General features: G+C 35.3%; 1 protein-coding gene across 6 annotated transcripts in view; it reads left to right on the top strand.

The window, feature by feature from the left end:
• Positions 1-16,807, top strand: part of LOC107149531 (EGF-like and EMI domain-containing protein 1) — a 613,012-nt gene that overhangs the window by 443,897 nt on the left and 152,308 nt on the right. For all 6 annotated transcript variants that reach the window (XM_048814351.1, XM_048814354.1, XM_048814352.1 and 3 more), the window contains one exon: positions 2,936-3,058. In XM_048814351.1, coding sequence (XP_048670308.1) covers positions 2,936-3,058 — 123 coding nt within the window. The remainder of the gene's footprint in view (positions 1-2,935; positions 3,059-16,807) is intronic.

Here is a 16,807-nt window from a genome sequence, read left to right as displayed (position 1 = left end):
GTTTAATTTCTCTATGTAATCAAGAATTAACAATCTATATCAAAATCTTAAATATGAATAGAGAAGAAAATCATAGCATAGTACATGTGACTATCATTGTTCCCATTATAGGTGAGAAAATTGAGTCTCAGGTAGGCCAGGTGACAAGTATGTAAGATTCAATAATTAAACTATTTTTCCTGTGACCATCTGTCTAAAAGTACAGAGAAATTTAGATGGTCTTTGGGTGTGTGGGTACATGAGCCTGTGTTTGTGTTTCAAACAGAATATAGTATTTAATTATAACTCTGGTGTTGATTAATGATGTGGAAACACAAAAACATACTGAGAGAAATTTCGTTCTCAAAATCTATGCCCACTCTTGTCTTTGGAATGAACGCAGAGATTTTCTTATTTTTACTAACTTTGTGTCTTTGATGAAAAGCTATTAAAACTTCATGGGTGAGTCAGGAGGAGGTGGTCAGGGTGGTCAGATTATACTTCTTTCTTTTTTTAAAATTTTTATTATTGGTTGTTCAAAACATTACATAGTTCTTGACATATCATATTTCACACATTTGATTCAAGTGGGTTATGAACTCCCATTTTTACCCCGTATACAGATTGAAGAATCACATCGGTTACACATCCACTTTTTTACATATTGCCATACTACTGTCTGATGTGTTCTGCTGCCTTTCCTATCCTCTACTATCCCCCCTCCCTTTCCCTCCCCTCCCATTTCTCTCTCTACTCCATCTACTGTAATTCATTTCTCCCCCTTGTTTTTTTTCCCTTTCCCCTCACTTCCTCTTATATGTAATTTTGTATAACAATGAGGGTCTCCTTCCATTTCCATGCAATTTCTCTTCTCTCTCCCTTTCCCTCCCACCTCTTCAAAATTGTTTTTTTGTTGTTATGAAAGTAACACAAGGACAACTTTTTCTTGAAAAAATTAGAACACTATACATTTGACAAAAATAACCAAAAATCTTTTTGTCATTCAATTCCAATATGCCCATCTCAGACTCCCTTTTCTCAGTAGCAGTCAATTATTTATATCTGTGAACATACTTTAAAATATTTTTCAGTGTGCTCAAGAACATATAAATAGTGTGCTATATAATTCTCAATGGTGGCAAAGTCACTTATCATGTGAAATGAAATACTCTTGGGAATTAAGAGTTTCATTTATATGTCCAAAATAAAAAAAAAAAAAAACCGGGAAAGATATCTAAGTCAGAGGTTGATGGAGTTAAGATTCAAAATTATATCTCAACTCTGCAGAATAATGCCCTAAAGACAGAAAGATAAAAGTTTAGCCTGCATAAATATTAAGTCCTGCATAAAATATAGGCAACAAATGGAGAGTTCTGGTTTAATATTAGTTTATATGAAAAAAAGACCTAGAGGTTTGGTTATCATAGACTCAAAATGTAATAAAAATTCTAGTTCTTTGAAAAGTCAGTAATTCTCATATCTAAAATAAAATTTCTTTAAAATATCAGGGATTACTCCAAACTAACTTATTTTTGAAGGAAAATACTAAATTGTGCAAGATATAGTGATCTCCTGGTTTTAAAGTGTAGGACTTAATATGTTCTTCTTAATTCTTTCTTTTTATATTAAAAAAAAAAAACAACAAAAAGCAATGCCAGGTAAAATAAAGCTCTTTTGTTTCCCTTCACTCATATCTTGCATCTTTATTTTAATATAAAACATTCATTACATATCATGAGATCTTTGCATGTCAGTTATTGTGAGTCATTGCAATAGTATTCATCCTCCATGTTGATGTCTTCTTGAATAAGGAACTTGCCTTGTGGAATGAATGTCACTCAATGTATTTTATCCTGATAATTGTCTTGTACCATGATTTATATTTTGGTGAAGAATATTCACACCCAACATTCTTTGCTGCAAAATCTGGGATGAAGAGCAGGAAAAATGAGGACATTCTCTGCATGAGACTTGTACTTCCCCAGGCTAAATCTCCACCCTGTACTGGAAGATGATTTTTTTCTTTGGAACTTGCCAAAGACATAGATTTTTATTTTTTTAAATTCTGAAACAAGAACATTTAGAAGTTCTTCGTCCTCTGATTACCTGAAAATCCCTCCATAGCCTTATGCTTTATGGATATTTTCTTTTTATGATTATATATGTATTTTATATGATTATATATATATATATATATATATATATATATATATATATATNTATATATACTGATTACACAGTGCACAAGGAACTACAGGTTCACAGAGATGAACTGATTTTTTCCTAATGAAAAATTAATATTATATCATAAAATATCATAAGTCTTGACCTCTACCCGGTTTTTCTAAAAATAAAGTAACCTTTCATATCAACATGGTGATTCAGAAAATGGCAGCTTGAATGAGAAGGAAGAAGCTGAATCAGTGGAACAAATGTGTTGATATGTTTTTAAGGACACCAAACCATGGTTTTATTTGAATTTATCTGTCTTTGCCCTGACGTCTACTGCAGCATATGAGAAGGAGATTCAAGGTCTTAACTCCATTACTCGTTTTATTCAACAGTGTCAGACCAATAATAGGTGTTTATCTACTAGTTTGTGCTGCTCCAGATAGAGTAGCTCATTGTAATTCTTCTCTCCAGTTTTTCTTCCACAAGGAAATATCTATATATCTTGGACCTGTCTAATTATCTACTGTGTGAAGAATAGAAAACTGTGAGACAATTCCTAGGCTCATTGTTTCTGGGCTTCAAAAAGCTCAATAAAGTTTCTACCTACATTTTCTTGTTCACATAGTAGAGCAAAGTGGATCAAACAGGTAAAGATTTGTGGCAACAGAGATGTTGCCTTTGTACAATATAACACATACTGTGTATCACAGAAATATTGTGCCACTTCTCCGAAGCTGACATTGGAATGACATTGTAATCCTGGCCATCTGTCTTCCTCCTCTAGATGTCGATGAATGTGCTGTGGTGAATGGAGGCTGCCAGCAGCGCTGTATTAACACTCTGGGCACCTTCCACTGTGAATGTGATACGGGATACAGACTCCATGCTGATGCACGCACCTGCATAAGTGAGTAAATATTAGAACCAGCTTGAAGCCATTTTCAATGAAAATCGACCTGCCCATGTGGGGACAGGAAGAAAAGGTTTTCCTATTGTGGAAATATCTATAGAAGCTGATAGTTCTCAAGCACAATTCTGTCCTGTAGAATAAAAAAAAATGCTATTAAAAGACTGAAAGAAAAGAAACATGGGGAAAGAAATATAGAAATTAACATTCAAAAGCAAAGCTTGAATCTCTAAATGTGGGAGTATTTCCATAGCATATAATTTCTGTTGTATTCAGAGAAGTATAATTTGTTGGTTATTGCTTATGTACAGCAAGTACAGCACAGAGCCACAATGAAGTGAGGATGCTGAGCCGTTGTAATTATTAGCTATAAGTTTCTCATTTCAACCAGGGCTTAGAACCGGATTCAAAATCAGAGTCATGATTAAAATTCAGTCCTCATAAATATTATAACAGATTATATGTCGAAGACCTTAGGGTTACTCAAGCACAATTAAAACTGCACACATTGAATCTACATTATAATATATTTATTTGCATCACACTGTACCTAAATATAACTTTTGTGTGATGGGATTATTACTTTTTATCTTCTTTGTATGTTTCTAAATTTTTTATGAATTTCTTAAAATGAGTGTATACTACTTCTATAAAGAGAAGAAATAGAATAAACTTTAATAACAGTCCTAGACTTACAATGTGTAAATGTTCCTTGTTGTTTTCACTGAAGTCATGTACATAAATGTATTTTTTAATTAAGTCATGATTCTAAGATGATGTAATGGTATATTACACTTTTAAATCCAGAGGCCCTTTAAAACTAGCCATCACTTTAAAAAGTAGCACTTAGTGTAACTGGCTTTATTTAGATAGAATGTGTTAACTAGTCCACCCACCCAAGATTATAGGCATCTTATAATTTATTCTACACAAAACTTGTAATAGAAGTCAGTCAGTTTCCCCTAGTTTCTTAACATTTTCTCCTTCTTTCTATATTTTATTATGTATTATATGAAGTAAGAGAAGACCAAGGTAAACAGGTGAAGACATCCTGGTCATAAATCTGATTTTGGTATGAGAAACAAGTTATGAAAGTATGTTAGCAAAAAAAAAAATACTTCTCCTAAGTCAAGGTCAAGTAATTGTACTAATATCTAGGGAGCCCAGTATCATAATGATTCTATCTACTGCAAACACAAGCTGTGGAACAGAGCACATGCACATTTATTTAATCAAAACACCCTCTTCTTTTGGCAGGATTAATAGTCTTAGCAATGAGATTCCTTTTCCCAGCCCCAATCCTAACCTTGTAAGTCTTCCACTGGTAGCATCCTTAAGCTGCCTCTATCAATTCTCTGAGTCACAAAATATTTAGCAGCAGCAGGATTATTGATACTTGCAGATGAGGTATTTATCAGTAAAAGCTAAGCTGGTGAATTTTTGTATCTGATATTCAAAATATTTTGCAAAGTAGTGATTTATATGAATCAATGATATCTGGTCTTTGTGATAAGGCAAAATAAACACTCTAGTTACCAATTAAATTGTGTTTACAAGAATAATTACTTCTCTAAACCCTGGAAGTTATTAGCTATTTCTGAGTAAAATCATTAAGCTCTCTTTATTCCTTACCATCACTGCCCTTGAATTTTCCAATTTTTGTTTTAATGACATCAGGTCAAAAGTTGAGTTGGATAAGGATGTTATGGTTTATCTTTATATTCCCATTTCTTAAAAGCCAATTCTTATTGTGTGTGTACATGGACACTATGATAATAGCTTATTTGCAACTCCATAAACTGATTTCTTTATGCAGATTTTCAACATAGTATGCAAATTAAATTGATTCAAGTATATATATATGATGAGTAAATTAAGCTAATGAGAAGTAGGAAATTCATGAGTGTAATTATTTCAAAGACTTTAACTCCTTGGATTCCATTCCACAGGAAGTACTGGACTTAAAACCCAGCTCTTGACCTTCATGAAAAATTTTATACTATTGTCACATGCACACATAGAAGTATTTGTTTCAAAAGTCCTCTCAAGAGACACATCTGACACAGTTTATAATTACCTCAGTCTTGTTAAAAGGAGTTCAAGAAGAATTTCAGCACTTTGTATTCAAAGTTTAATAATATGACCTTGAGGGCAACTGTTTGTTTGTTTATTTATTTTAAAAGAAAGGCTTTACTATAGAGAACTAAGTGTTACATTAGTCTATTTTGGATTAGATTGTAGGAAGGTTCAGTTATTTTTTTAATACAGGAAAACTGAATTGTCTCACTTTTCCTTTGGGATATTTTAATTGACAGAAAACTGAGAACAATGGTTGATGTGTATTAGGAGATTATGTTAGAAATTTGTTATGACCAATGGTAGAGTCACAGAAGAGAAGATGGAGCTATGAAAATTTATGATTTTGGCCTTGTGGTCTCAGTTTCATATAACAAATTTATCTGCAAAGTTTTGGAATGCATGTAATTTTTTGGAGGGAAGGGCTTATAATTTCTCTAAGATTCTTAAGTCTGTGGTACCCCCAAATATCCCATAAATCCTTTTGTCTTTTTGAAGGCACTTCTTAAAAAGACGTGTACATGGGAGAGTCTCATGACACTTACCTTATGACACTGACTTATGATACTGCCATATGGGCTGAGGCCAAGTTGTCAGTGACTACTTCTGCCTACATTCAATAAGATTTCAGGCCAAAGGCCTCCATTCCTGCCCTTGAATAGCATGGCACCTGGCTCACTATCATGGTCCTGAAAGGCAGCATCAGGAAAGCTAGTCGGAGGAGATGTCCCTCAGGTGAGGAGCATCACAGCAAGTGAAAACAATTGCCATTGGTTGGTGGCACAGCGCAAGCGCAGCATAGGGAAGCAGACAAATGGAACCCTCGCCAGATTTTCAATGTTCTGCCTTAACACGGATGTTACCAAGATTAACAGTTGGAGATCAACAACTTAAAAAAGGAAAACTAGCCTGGGTGTAGTGGTGCATGCCTGTAACCCAAGCTACGCAAGAGGCTAAGGCAGAAGAGCTGAAAGTTTGAGGCCAGCCTAAGCAATTTAGCTAGACCCTGTCTTAAGTTAAAATAAAAAGGATTGGGGATATAGCTCAGTGGTAGAGTACTTGCCTAACCTGTGAAAGGCTTGAGTTCAATACCTAGTACTGCAATTAACAACAAACAAAAACTACATTTTAGCAATCTTTAGAAAGTCAGAGATGTTTATGTTCATATCATTTGCCCATTCAATCTCATCCATGTAGATTAGGGACAATGGTACAGTGGAATTCGAATTGGCAAGTGAATTCCAGAAAGTCATTGAGTCTCTCTACATCCCACTTTCCCTGTGTGTAAAATGTAGAAATCAGATAAAGTTTTCTTAAAATTACTTCCACTCTGAAGTGTTGTAATTTTACAGAATTTTCAAAATCACTAAATCATTACATAGCATCTACTAAGTAAAGCTATTGGATTGTGCATAATAACTCTCTTATAGAGCTGTAATTAAATTTGAAAAAAAAAGTTTAAAGAACTAAGACTTTACAAAGATCAAGCATAGAAACAGAGTGAAGATTCCATGATCTAGTTTATTTTTAAAAAGTGAGAAACTGACATTCCAATTTAATAAAAATCAGTGGGTAAGAAACGTTTTATTGAAAAAAATATTCAGTGGGTGGTGCTTTTGCACTGTTTTCCATATCATAGAAGCATATCTAGAAGGAATTCAAGGAATAATCCAGCCCCAACTCCTTTCTTAGAGATAAGAAGACTCAGAGCCAAAGAGATAAGGAACTTTCACTCTGAGAAAGAAAAACAGTTTCAGGAAAACCTAGCTAATACCACTCCTGATCCAATGCCTTCAAATAATATCTGATATATATTTTTAAAGATAGACCAGGAAAATCATAAAGACACTACTAGATGAAATTCTCACATTCTGTTATAGAAAATGGAGCTAAAACTTAAAACAATATATTTTCACAATAGCTATCAATAACAGAAACTAACCTTATGTCATCAACCTATAAACTTATACTTAATATTTCTCTCCTATATTTTGGTAATAGGCTCCAAAATACCCTGGCTGCTCTCTGTTCTCTTAAGTCACTCTACTTTAATGACTTACTTTACTCTTAAATTACAATATATCTCACACTCCACCACCACCGTCTCTATCAAATGGTCCATGTTAAATGTCATCTGTCCTGTTAAGCTTTCTCTGAATACTCCAGCTGAAGATATTCTTTTTTTTCTTTAAGAAACACCATGTCATTTGTGTTGCTTTCATGACTATATAGATATATAACAATCTTGTGAAAGATGACCAGCTCAAATCTTCATTCAGAATCATGTCCTCCCTCTGATGTATTTGCTGAAATTGGCCTTCTCAGAGGGGTGAAATTATGAAATGATTGAATATTTTAATGCTTGCCTAGTTCTCTTTCCTCTCTTTCACACCTTTGGCACATAGGTCTGTTAACACACGTTTTCACAAATAAACAAATGGAATCACTTATGTATACATAGAGAAAATTTAGGTAGAGGAGATTTTAATTACTTTCAATCTCTAACACAAGAATTCTTCATTTCCAGTTGCTTGGAATGGTCTTTTTTTTTTTTCCAGTGGCCCCTTTTTATTCTTACTAAATGAGAAGAAAAAATGAAAGGTTACCCAGAACTAAAATTTAAAGATTTTTCTGTGTTGGTAAGTATATAACATGGTGAAGTCAGTGTTATACTTTAATTACAAGTAAGCAGAAGTTGGGTGGCAAGAAGGTATAACTGAGAAGGTTGATTAAAATAATGATATTCTCAGTGAAACTTGGAGCTTGAATAAATTTCCTTATATCAGATTTTCATGAGTTTTATATTTTAAGATAATGCTAACTTTAAAAATATAAAGCTGAGAAAACCATTAGAAGTGCTGGTCTTCACACAATGGATTCTTTTGTTTTTGCACTCAATATTGTCATCAATGATGTCTAAGTTTTATTTGATAAGAGGAGAAGAAGGTACTTTCGAGGAAATGCACGAAATTTCCCTCAAATTGGAGATGAAAAAGGTTAAAGACTTTCATTGTAACTACCTTTCAATTAGTTGCATTATTTATGAAGACAAATTAGAAACAGAATTCACTTCAGATGACAGCTGATGTCTTGAATAAGGCTATGTCAGGTTAAAAAATTTGTTTAGTTTGTCAGATTGATGGCATCTCTCTGTCATTATCAAATTCATCACCCTTGAAATATTAAGCATTTTTGTGTGGTAGATGGTTAAATTTAACTCTTGAAAACTGAATTTAAAGAACACTTCCCCTCTGCCCACCTTGTCCCCATTCTGTGGCTCTGTGGAAAATGATGAGCTTCTCAAAATTTCAAACAGAGTTTTGAATATTAAACTCAATTCAATAAACTTTTTTTATCCACTTGAATTTCAGGAACACACTTAGAATTTTCTCTTTTTTCCTTCAATTTTTCTACAGATTGTAGGCTCAGGAAGATAAGACTTGCAGTTTTAGATAGACACAGATTGAAGTTTGAATTCTGACTACATCAAGTAAGAATTATGTGATCTTGGCCCAGTTACTCAGTCCCTCCAATTTTCAGAGGCTATGTCATCTGTCTCTATATTTGTATCTTTAGCTAATAAAACCAGGAAAATAATTTACAATGTTCAGTATTATACATTGCACAAGAGCACATATCTTATAGAAGAACGTCTTAACACACAATAATGGTTACCCATGAGGCTGAGAGTAAATGAGAAATTTTTCCAAGGACCAGAGTGTGATGAGAAAGTCCCTTGAATGACTCACTGTGATAAATTCCACTCTCTGTACCCGAGGTTAGAGTAAACACAAAGAAGATAAAACAATGAAATTCTAGCACAATGGTCTTCATATTTGGTAAGTGCTTTTTCTTCTTTATCTCTCTGTGGGAAATATCTTAACATGCCACCCTTTGGGATAACTTTTAGGATTTTTTTTCTAGTTCCACTTATAAAATATTTAGAAAATATTTTATAGTACATATTATATCAAATAATAAAATCCTAATGTTAAGCAGTAATTAATTTTGGTTTCCTGTGTTTCTTCACTGACTTCATAATGCTTTGTAGGATACCCACTGTGGGATTAACTCAAATGTGAAGAGATTAAAATAGTAACTGGCACACAATGAATGCCCAATAAATAGTGGCCTAGATCAATAATTTATAACCATGATGTATCTACTCCTACATTATTTTCCCACAATCAGAGCACTCGTTCAATGCAGAGATACTGAGAATGGGAGATTCTTCAATATGTACAAATAAGAATCCTAGAGGATAGCTTTAAATTACACATTTATGAAAATATATCATGGCATTTAGGATTGTGAGAAAAAAAACAATGCTAATATGAGAGTGGTACATCTTGGGAATAATTTTCGCCTCCTCTTTGGGATGATAATGCTAACTTCATCATGTAGTTTAAATATACACACACTGTGTGTAGCTTTGATCTAGCCAGTAGTCTCTATGTTGGGCGCAGTAACGAATGTGACAGTATAAATTAAATCCTTGATTCTTTTCCTGACACTGAGCAAGCACTCAGTATACATCAGCTAATTCCTGCAGTTGGCCATAAATCATGGTACTAAACAAAATTATGGAGGGTCAGATGCCATAGGTACAAACTTGCTTTGGGGATCAGATAGCTTCCATTGTGCATCTTTGTTGGTAGGTACAATAGTAAGAATGTGTGTTCTCTCCAAATTCACATGTTGAAATCCTAATCCATCAATGATAGTATTAGGAGGTAGGGCCTTTGGGGAAGTGATTCGATGATCAGGGTACAGCCCTTCTGAATGGGGTTAGTACTCTTATTTAAAGAGGCCCATGAGAATTTGTTTGCTCCTTCCACCACATGAGTATGCAGACAGAAGGCACAGTCTATAAAGAATTGACCCTTACCAGACAATAATAATCAACTGGTGCCTTGATCTTGGACTTTCAGCCTCCAGAATTATGAGAAATAAGTTTTTTGTTATTTATGAGCTACCCAGTCTATGGTATTTTGTCATAGCTGCCCAATGGACTAAGACAATCGATTTTTAAAATATATATTCATCCTTTTAACACCTCCATTTTTGCATTTTTATTTTTTTTATTTTTAGAGCAATGTTCACAACTATATTTTGACTATATGATGGAATTCTCCCATTCTCATTTATCAGGAGGTTGCAGATTTATACTCAATGTTTCCAAAAGCGCTGGGGGCAGAGAGCATCAGGCAAGCGTATGCGTTTTTACAGGGCACAAAATGCAAAAAGACACTGAACATAAAATAGTACTTCCTGCCTCTCAAAAAATCAGGAGGAATAAGTGCTTGCAAATAACAGCTAGAAACAGAAAACTTAAATCCAAATCTAGTATCACTGTACAGCTTCCAGCTACTGAGAAAAAGAGACCACAGGGCTTCATACTTTGAATTTTCTGAAACAACAATCATAGAGACATTTTTTTTTTTGGTGGGTTGGGAGAATTTAGTGATTTCATAACCTATGTCTTTTATTTTACAGAGAAAACAAATCCTTAGCCAAGGGGCTTTCAAAATTATAATTCCACCCAGAAACCCAAGAATTAACCCTCATCTCTGTCTGCTTTGCTCTTACATCAGAAGAAAAAGGTGCTCAACTGTGTTTTAAAACTAATTTCCTCATATCTGAGAACCCATCCTGACATCCTCCTTAGAATCTTCTCTCTCCTCTTTTACCAGCTTCTTTCTCTCCATGTTAAAAAAAAAAAACTCCTCCCTAAAACATTTGCCATGGTTATTAATAAATAATTCACTGTTAAGTTCAAGGAACACTTTTAATTCCTTATTTTGCTTAATATCTTGAAAGTAATTACCTTTCCTTACTTCTTGATTTCTCTTCTCTTGGATTGTAGGTCACAATTTTCACTTGATTCTCTTCCCTAGAATGATTCCATAACTTCTTTCATGGAGTCTTTTATTTCTATCCACCATGAAAGTCCTCATGATCTTCAGAGTTCAAATTTTGTCACTTTCTTCTTTGCCAACTGTGATTGTTTCCACTTACAATGTTTTACCTACCTCAATTAGTTAGAGGGGAATGATGCCCAAGTCAGTATCCCTAGAGGAGCTCACTCGCCTTGTTACCTCCACCCGTAGATTTGGCTACTGCCTGAGTCCCTTTCTCCTAGAGGATGTCCCCTTGCATTACCAGTAGGGTGGGTCTAAGACTGAGTCTTTCTTCCCCACCCAACCAACTCTTCCCTTGTATTCACCTTTTTGAGAGTCAGGACTTCAGGTCACCCTTTCTCCAGGCCAGGATATCATAGTCTATTCATGGCTTCCTGTCTCTGATTCTACACATCTAATTCCCCAGTAATGCAAATGGGCACCACCACCATAGCATTCCTCCACTATGACTGCTCTAATTAAGGCCCTTATAATTTCAGAAAGGTTTTTGCAATTTATCTGAACTGCTATCCAGTATACATGTCCCTTTTAATCCATTATCTTAAGTACTCCCAGAGCAATCCTTTTAACATCTAATTTAAAAATTAAGCCAAGCACCATGATACACACCTATAATCCCAGCTACTGGGGAAGCTGAGGCAGGAGGATCTCAAGTCTGAGGCCAGCCTCAGCCACTTAAGGAGAGTCTGTCTCAAAAATAATAAATAAATAAATAAATAAATAAAATTTAAAAGGCTGCGGATGTAGCTCAATGGTAGAATATCCCTGGGTTCAATCCCCGGTACCACAAATATAAATAAATAAATAAGTAGGTAGATAAAAATTTATTTTGCCATGCTTAAAACCCCTTTTCATTTCTACCTAGTGTTCAGAATTAATCCCATGCCCTGCAGTGGCTTAAGAGATGCTTTGAGGCTGGGGTTGAGGCTCAGAGGGAGAGCACTCACCTAGCACTTGTAAGGCATTGGGTTTGATCCTCAGCACCACATAAAAATGAATAAATAAAATAAGGATATTGTGTCCAACTATGACTAAAAAAAAATTTTTTTTAAAAAGAGATGCTTCAGGCTTTGACTTCTATTTACTAATGTCTTGCCTCATATTTCTACTGTATGCTTCAGACTCCAGCATCAGACACAAAGAAAAGTTGCAATTCCCTAATTGACCCAGGAAGATCCCATCTTATTCCTTTCCCTTAGTGTTCTATCTGCCACACTCCCCCTGCCTCGGTGCCTGCTTCTCCCTTAGTTTGGATGCATGACAACACTTCTCCTCTTCTCCTCATGTTCTCCTCTTCTCTACCTTGTTTTTAAATTATTATTTTAGTTTTGTTTGTCTGCCCTTAGTTTAAAGTCACTTCCTCTATGAAGAATCTATGAAGAATCCCATATTCATAAAGCAAATACAACACGTCAGCAGTTTAAAGATTCTTCTGATGGCAGGACATAACCTAAAGACACTCAGTTAAATGAAACTCAGAACTTGTTACCTACAGCCTTGAATGAGAGAGCACTGCTGAGCAGGGCTGCACTCTGGGTTGTCCCTGGGCAGGGTAACAGCAAGTTGGAAAGGTAGAGAACTGCTTGCATATGTAAGCAGGGTGCTGATAGGCTAAGTCTCCTCATCTTCATGCAGACTAGTTATTTTGAAAAATTCTACAAATCAAAGGAAGAAGGGGCTACTCTTGGGTATTAAGTGTCTGGGGGACCCTGACATTTAGACTTGTAATTGGACATATGCATTATAACCCAGAAATATTACAGCCTAATAGGAGAAGTATCCAACCTACAGGCTTAGCTAACTCCTGTGAAGGGGAACCAAGAGATTTCAGTCATGTTTTCAAAACTGGGTCAAGATTGGACTTCTAAAGTGTTGTTTTATACTATCACATAGAACAAGAGCACTACTCTAACATGGAACCTCTCACAACAAACTCTAAAGGGTTCACTTATTTGTCTATCCCACTGATATTACTTCTGTGTCCTCAGTTTCTAGTATGTGCCTGAAATAAAGTGTTTAATGTTATTTCATGACTCTGTATGAATTCAGTGTTCAAAATATAAAGATCCTTGCCATAAGTTATGCTTTGTTTAGAAGTAGGAACATTTTGTCTCCCTCATGATCATCTCTTCTTAATTAGATAAGAATAATTTTATAATGCATGACTTTGCCTCCTAGGAAACCCGACACTAAGTTGAAGGTTTAATTGCAGGGACCCTATTTAACCTATATTCTTAATTTAGCTTTCTCTACCCTACTTCATAACATGGTGCTTATTTTCTGCAACCATTATTTTTGTACTTTTTTTCCCTCTACTTTTAAACCTTAGTGTTAGTAGTTCTATTATAAATGTGTTTTACTCCGTTCACTACCTCAAATCATCTTAGGAAGTCAGCAAAATACAAATGTAATTTTAAAATACTAAATCTAAGCCTACGTTTGTTACCTGGATCCTCACAAAAATGAATGAGTGACATCATGGACAATATTTTAAAACCCAGCTGTACCAGCGATATGAACCTGTCATTCAGCTGGATGGTGTGTATATTGGTCCTCTAAATCCTGGATATTGCTGCCTTTGCCAGGACAAGTGAGGGAGAGCATGTCAGTAGGACAAGAACTGGCTCCACACCACAAGAGTGGGAAGGATACCTAGACAGACCTAGAGCCTGGTGTCCGGTGGCCACTTAATAAAGACATGTGTGGTTACCAATGATGGTCAACAGCAAGGCTTGATTTGAGTCTGAGCTGTCATTTCTAACCTCAGGACAGAGCAAGGAGTAAGAAACCAGACACAGGTGAAAGGGCTGAAGTCACCATCTAGAAACTCAGGCTGAATTATAAGCTGGTACATAGAAATTCTGAAAATGAGAGATGGAAATCTGAGGTGAAAGTATTGTTAAACAAGCAATGACCCAAGTTAGGGTTAAAATCCAAGTTAGGGTTAAAATTTGAGACAAAATAAGGAGGTATTCAGCAAATAAATTGTGAATTCTGACTCTGAAAGTTTTTCAGGAAACTTTCGTTCAGTAATCACAGAACAAGACTAACTACGGACCTGACCATCAAGACCTGTGTCTTCTGGCCCACAGGCTGGTGGGTGTGGGTGGAGCCAGGCTGCTGGGAGATGGAACCTTACCTAGGAAAGCAGCTCTCCTCAAGCATCAGTCCTGTGGCTTGCATGATATGAAGAAGCTGAGCAATCCTGGCATGGTGGTGCACACCTGTAATCCCAGCAACTTGGGAGGCTGAGACAGAAGGATTCCAAGTTTGAGGTCAGCCTTAGTGATTTAGTGAGACCCTAAGCAACCTACTGAGACCCTGTCTCACCAAGCGTGGTCTAGTACTCAGCTTCAGACATTTTAATGAAACTAGTAATTAATACTAGAATCCAGATAATTGTAGTTTGTAGGTCATTTTGGCCATGTGCGTTAGTAATAATAATTACTATGATTTAAAAATATTATGTCTAATCTTCTCAACAACCATAACAGGCAAATGTTATTATCTTGAATTTTAAAGTACTGGAACTGGGGTTCTCAGAGGTGAGTATCATAGAAGTTTTGGAATCTCAGACTCAGGTTTACATCTCTACAGATTACCTCTTTTAGATCACCTTAGGGAAGTGAATGGAGATGTGCTTTACAACGTAAAAAGGGGAAGAAGGAGATGGGAGTATTGTTAAATACATCTGCCGTGTAATCTTTATAATGAATTCTCTCTTCCAGTCAATGCAGTATGGCAATTTAGAGTTTTATTTCATCTCAAGTTTTAGAGTTTAAGAAGATTCTCTATGTTCCCTCTTGGCAAGTACAAAGTTGACTCATTCCATAGACACACTTGGACTTCAGTGGGTTGGCCTTCTGTTTGTTCAAGTCAGGATCTTAAGCTTTCTCAACAGAATATCAACCTTGCCTCCCCAGTGTCTGGTGTCTAAATCTTATGGTTCTCACTTCAATCACCAAAGTAGAAATTCTGTGCTCTAGTCCCATGTTGGAGGATTTGACTATGAATTGAATGGGATCCAGCATCCATCCAAATCTCCCCTAAGACATCTGATATAAAGAGTACACAGCAGAAAGCTCATAAGCCTTGGCACTAAGACGCTCTAAGTGAAAATCCCAGCTTTGTGCCTACAAGCTGTGTGGACGGACGTGGACATGTTGTTGAATGATAACAATGTCTGATGTTTATGAAACACTTGTTAGCATGGGGCACAGTGTTAAGTACTTTACATCCACTGATTCATCCAGTGTCTGGTGTGAAAAAACGCTCATAAAAATCCCTGTGAAGTAGGCACTATTGTTGTCCTGTTTCACTATTGTAAAAAACGAGACTTAGAAAGTTGAAGCAACTTGAAAAAGTCACCCTGTTGTAAGAAGGAGATCCAGTCCATGTTATTTGGGTATAGCTGACCCACTGAATCCAGTTGTACAAAATCAAACCAAAACTGTGTCTATACAAAAGTAAGGTGCTGGGGTTTTATTAAAGCTTTTTAAGGAAGGAGACGTCAGTAATTGAAATGTGAAGGGCTCACATCACAGTGTTTTATGGAAAATGGGTTAGTCACTTATGGGATTGAAAAACCTGGTAAAGAGATTATTGGGTAAAGAATGGATTGAAGAATCTGGAATTTTGGAATATTATGATAGTGAAGAAAATGAATGGCAGGAAGTAGTTGTCTTTTTTCCTATGGATTCTTAGTTGTATATATTTTATTTTACAAAATATAGTATCATACAAACTCCATAAAATTTTCTAGTTGGAGTTTTCACAAAGTTTTAAAATTAGCTTTATCAAAGTCAATATAATCATTTGAATATGCATTCTAAGTACATGGATTTGCATCAAGTTCTAAAACTTTGCTGGATTGTTTAATAATAACCCAATGTCTTGTAATAAAAAGAAGGGCATTCCATGACTTATTCTTGTTTGAACTGTTGGAAATTTGATTTGAAGGATTTATACTGTGTGGTTTCAAATTTACTAGAAACCTTCATCATGTTGGTCCCTACCAAATGAGATTCATAGATTATAAAACAATAGCATGAAGAATGCCATTCCTGTTCTGCTTTATAGTATCTCAGTGCCCGCACTCATTTATTTTAGAAGTGAATATAGTATATGACTCAAGCTTTTAATAATTGCAGTGGAATGGTTTGATTGATTTTCTGCCTCCAACATTTTCTATATTGCACATTGGAAAAAAATGTGCAAGATTTCAACATTTCTCCTGGATTCAGGGTACAAAAATGTAAATTTATTTTCATACCTCTCTGATTAATTAGTCCTCTTTCCTCTGTGGAGAATGTTCTGATTCTTACAACTCACATTTTTAAGTTCTTTAGGTTAGAAAACAGTCTAATTTCAACCTGGTCTTATTTCCAAAAGAAAATGATTTAATAATCTTCCTTATTTCTCATTATAACTTTTATGAGACCCTGTGGTGTAAGAACTACACTATTTCATCTCTTAGTATATCCATGAGACCAGTGAAGGTTTTGCTAAGTGCCATATCACATACATATCAGAACAATGGATTAAAACTAGGAAGAAAAAATTGTATATTAAACCTCTATAGCCCCACTCAGAATGTTGAAACAGACTGTCCTGCCTTTGTTACACAGTTGATTAAGCCCATGGTACAAGGAATTTAAACTTGTATGGAATCATTGAACTACAAAATTTAAGATGTGGAAGAATAGGTTTCCTTCATTCCAGTGACTGACATATTTGCTAACCCTTCTCCTTG

Source organism: Marmota marmota, unplaced genomic scaffold, assembly GCF_001458135.2.
Source record: "Marmota marmota marmota unplaced genomic scaffold, marMar, whole genome shotgun sequence".
Taxonomy (NCBI): Eukaryota; Metazoa; Chordata; class Mammalia; order Rodentia; family Sciuridae; genus Marmota; species Marmota marmota.
The sequence above is the reverse complement of the archived record's forward strand: the minus strand, read 5'-3'. Positions and strand labels throughout refer to the sequence as shown.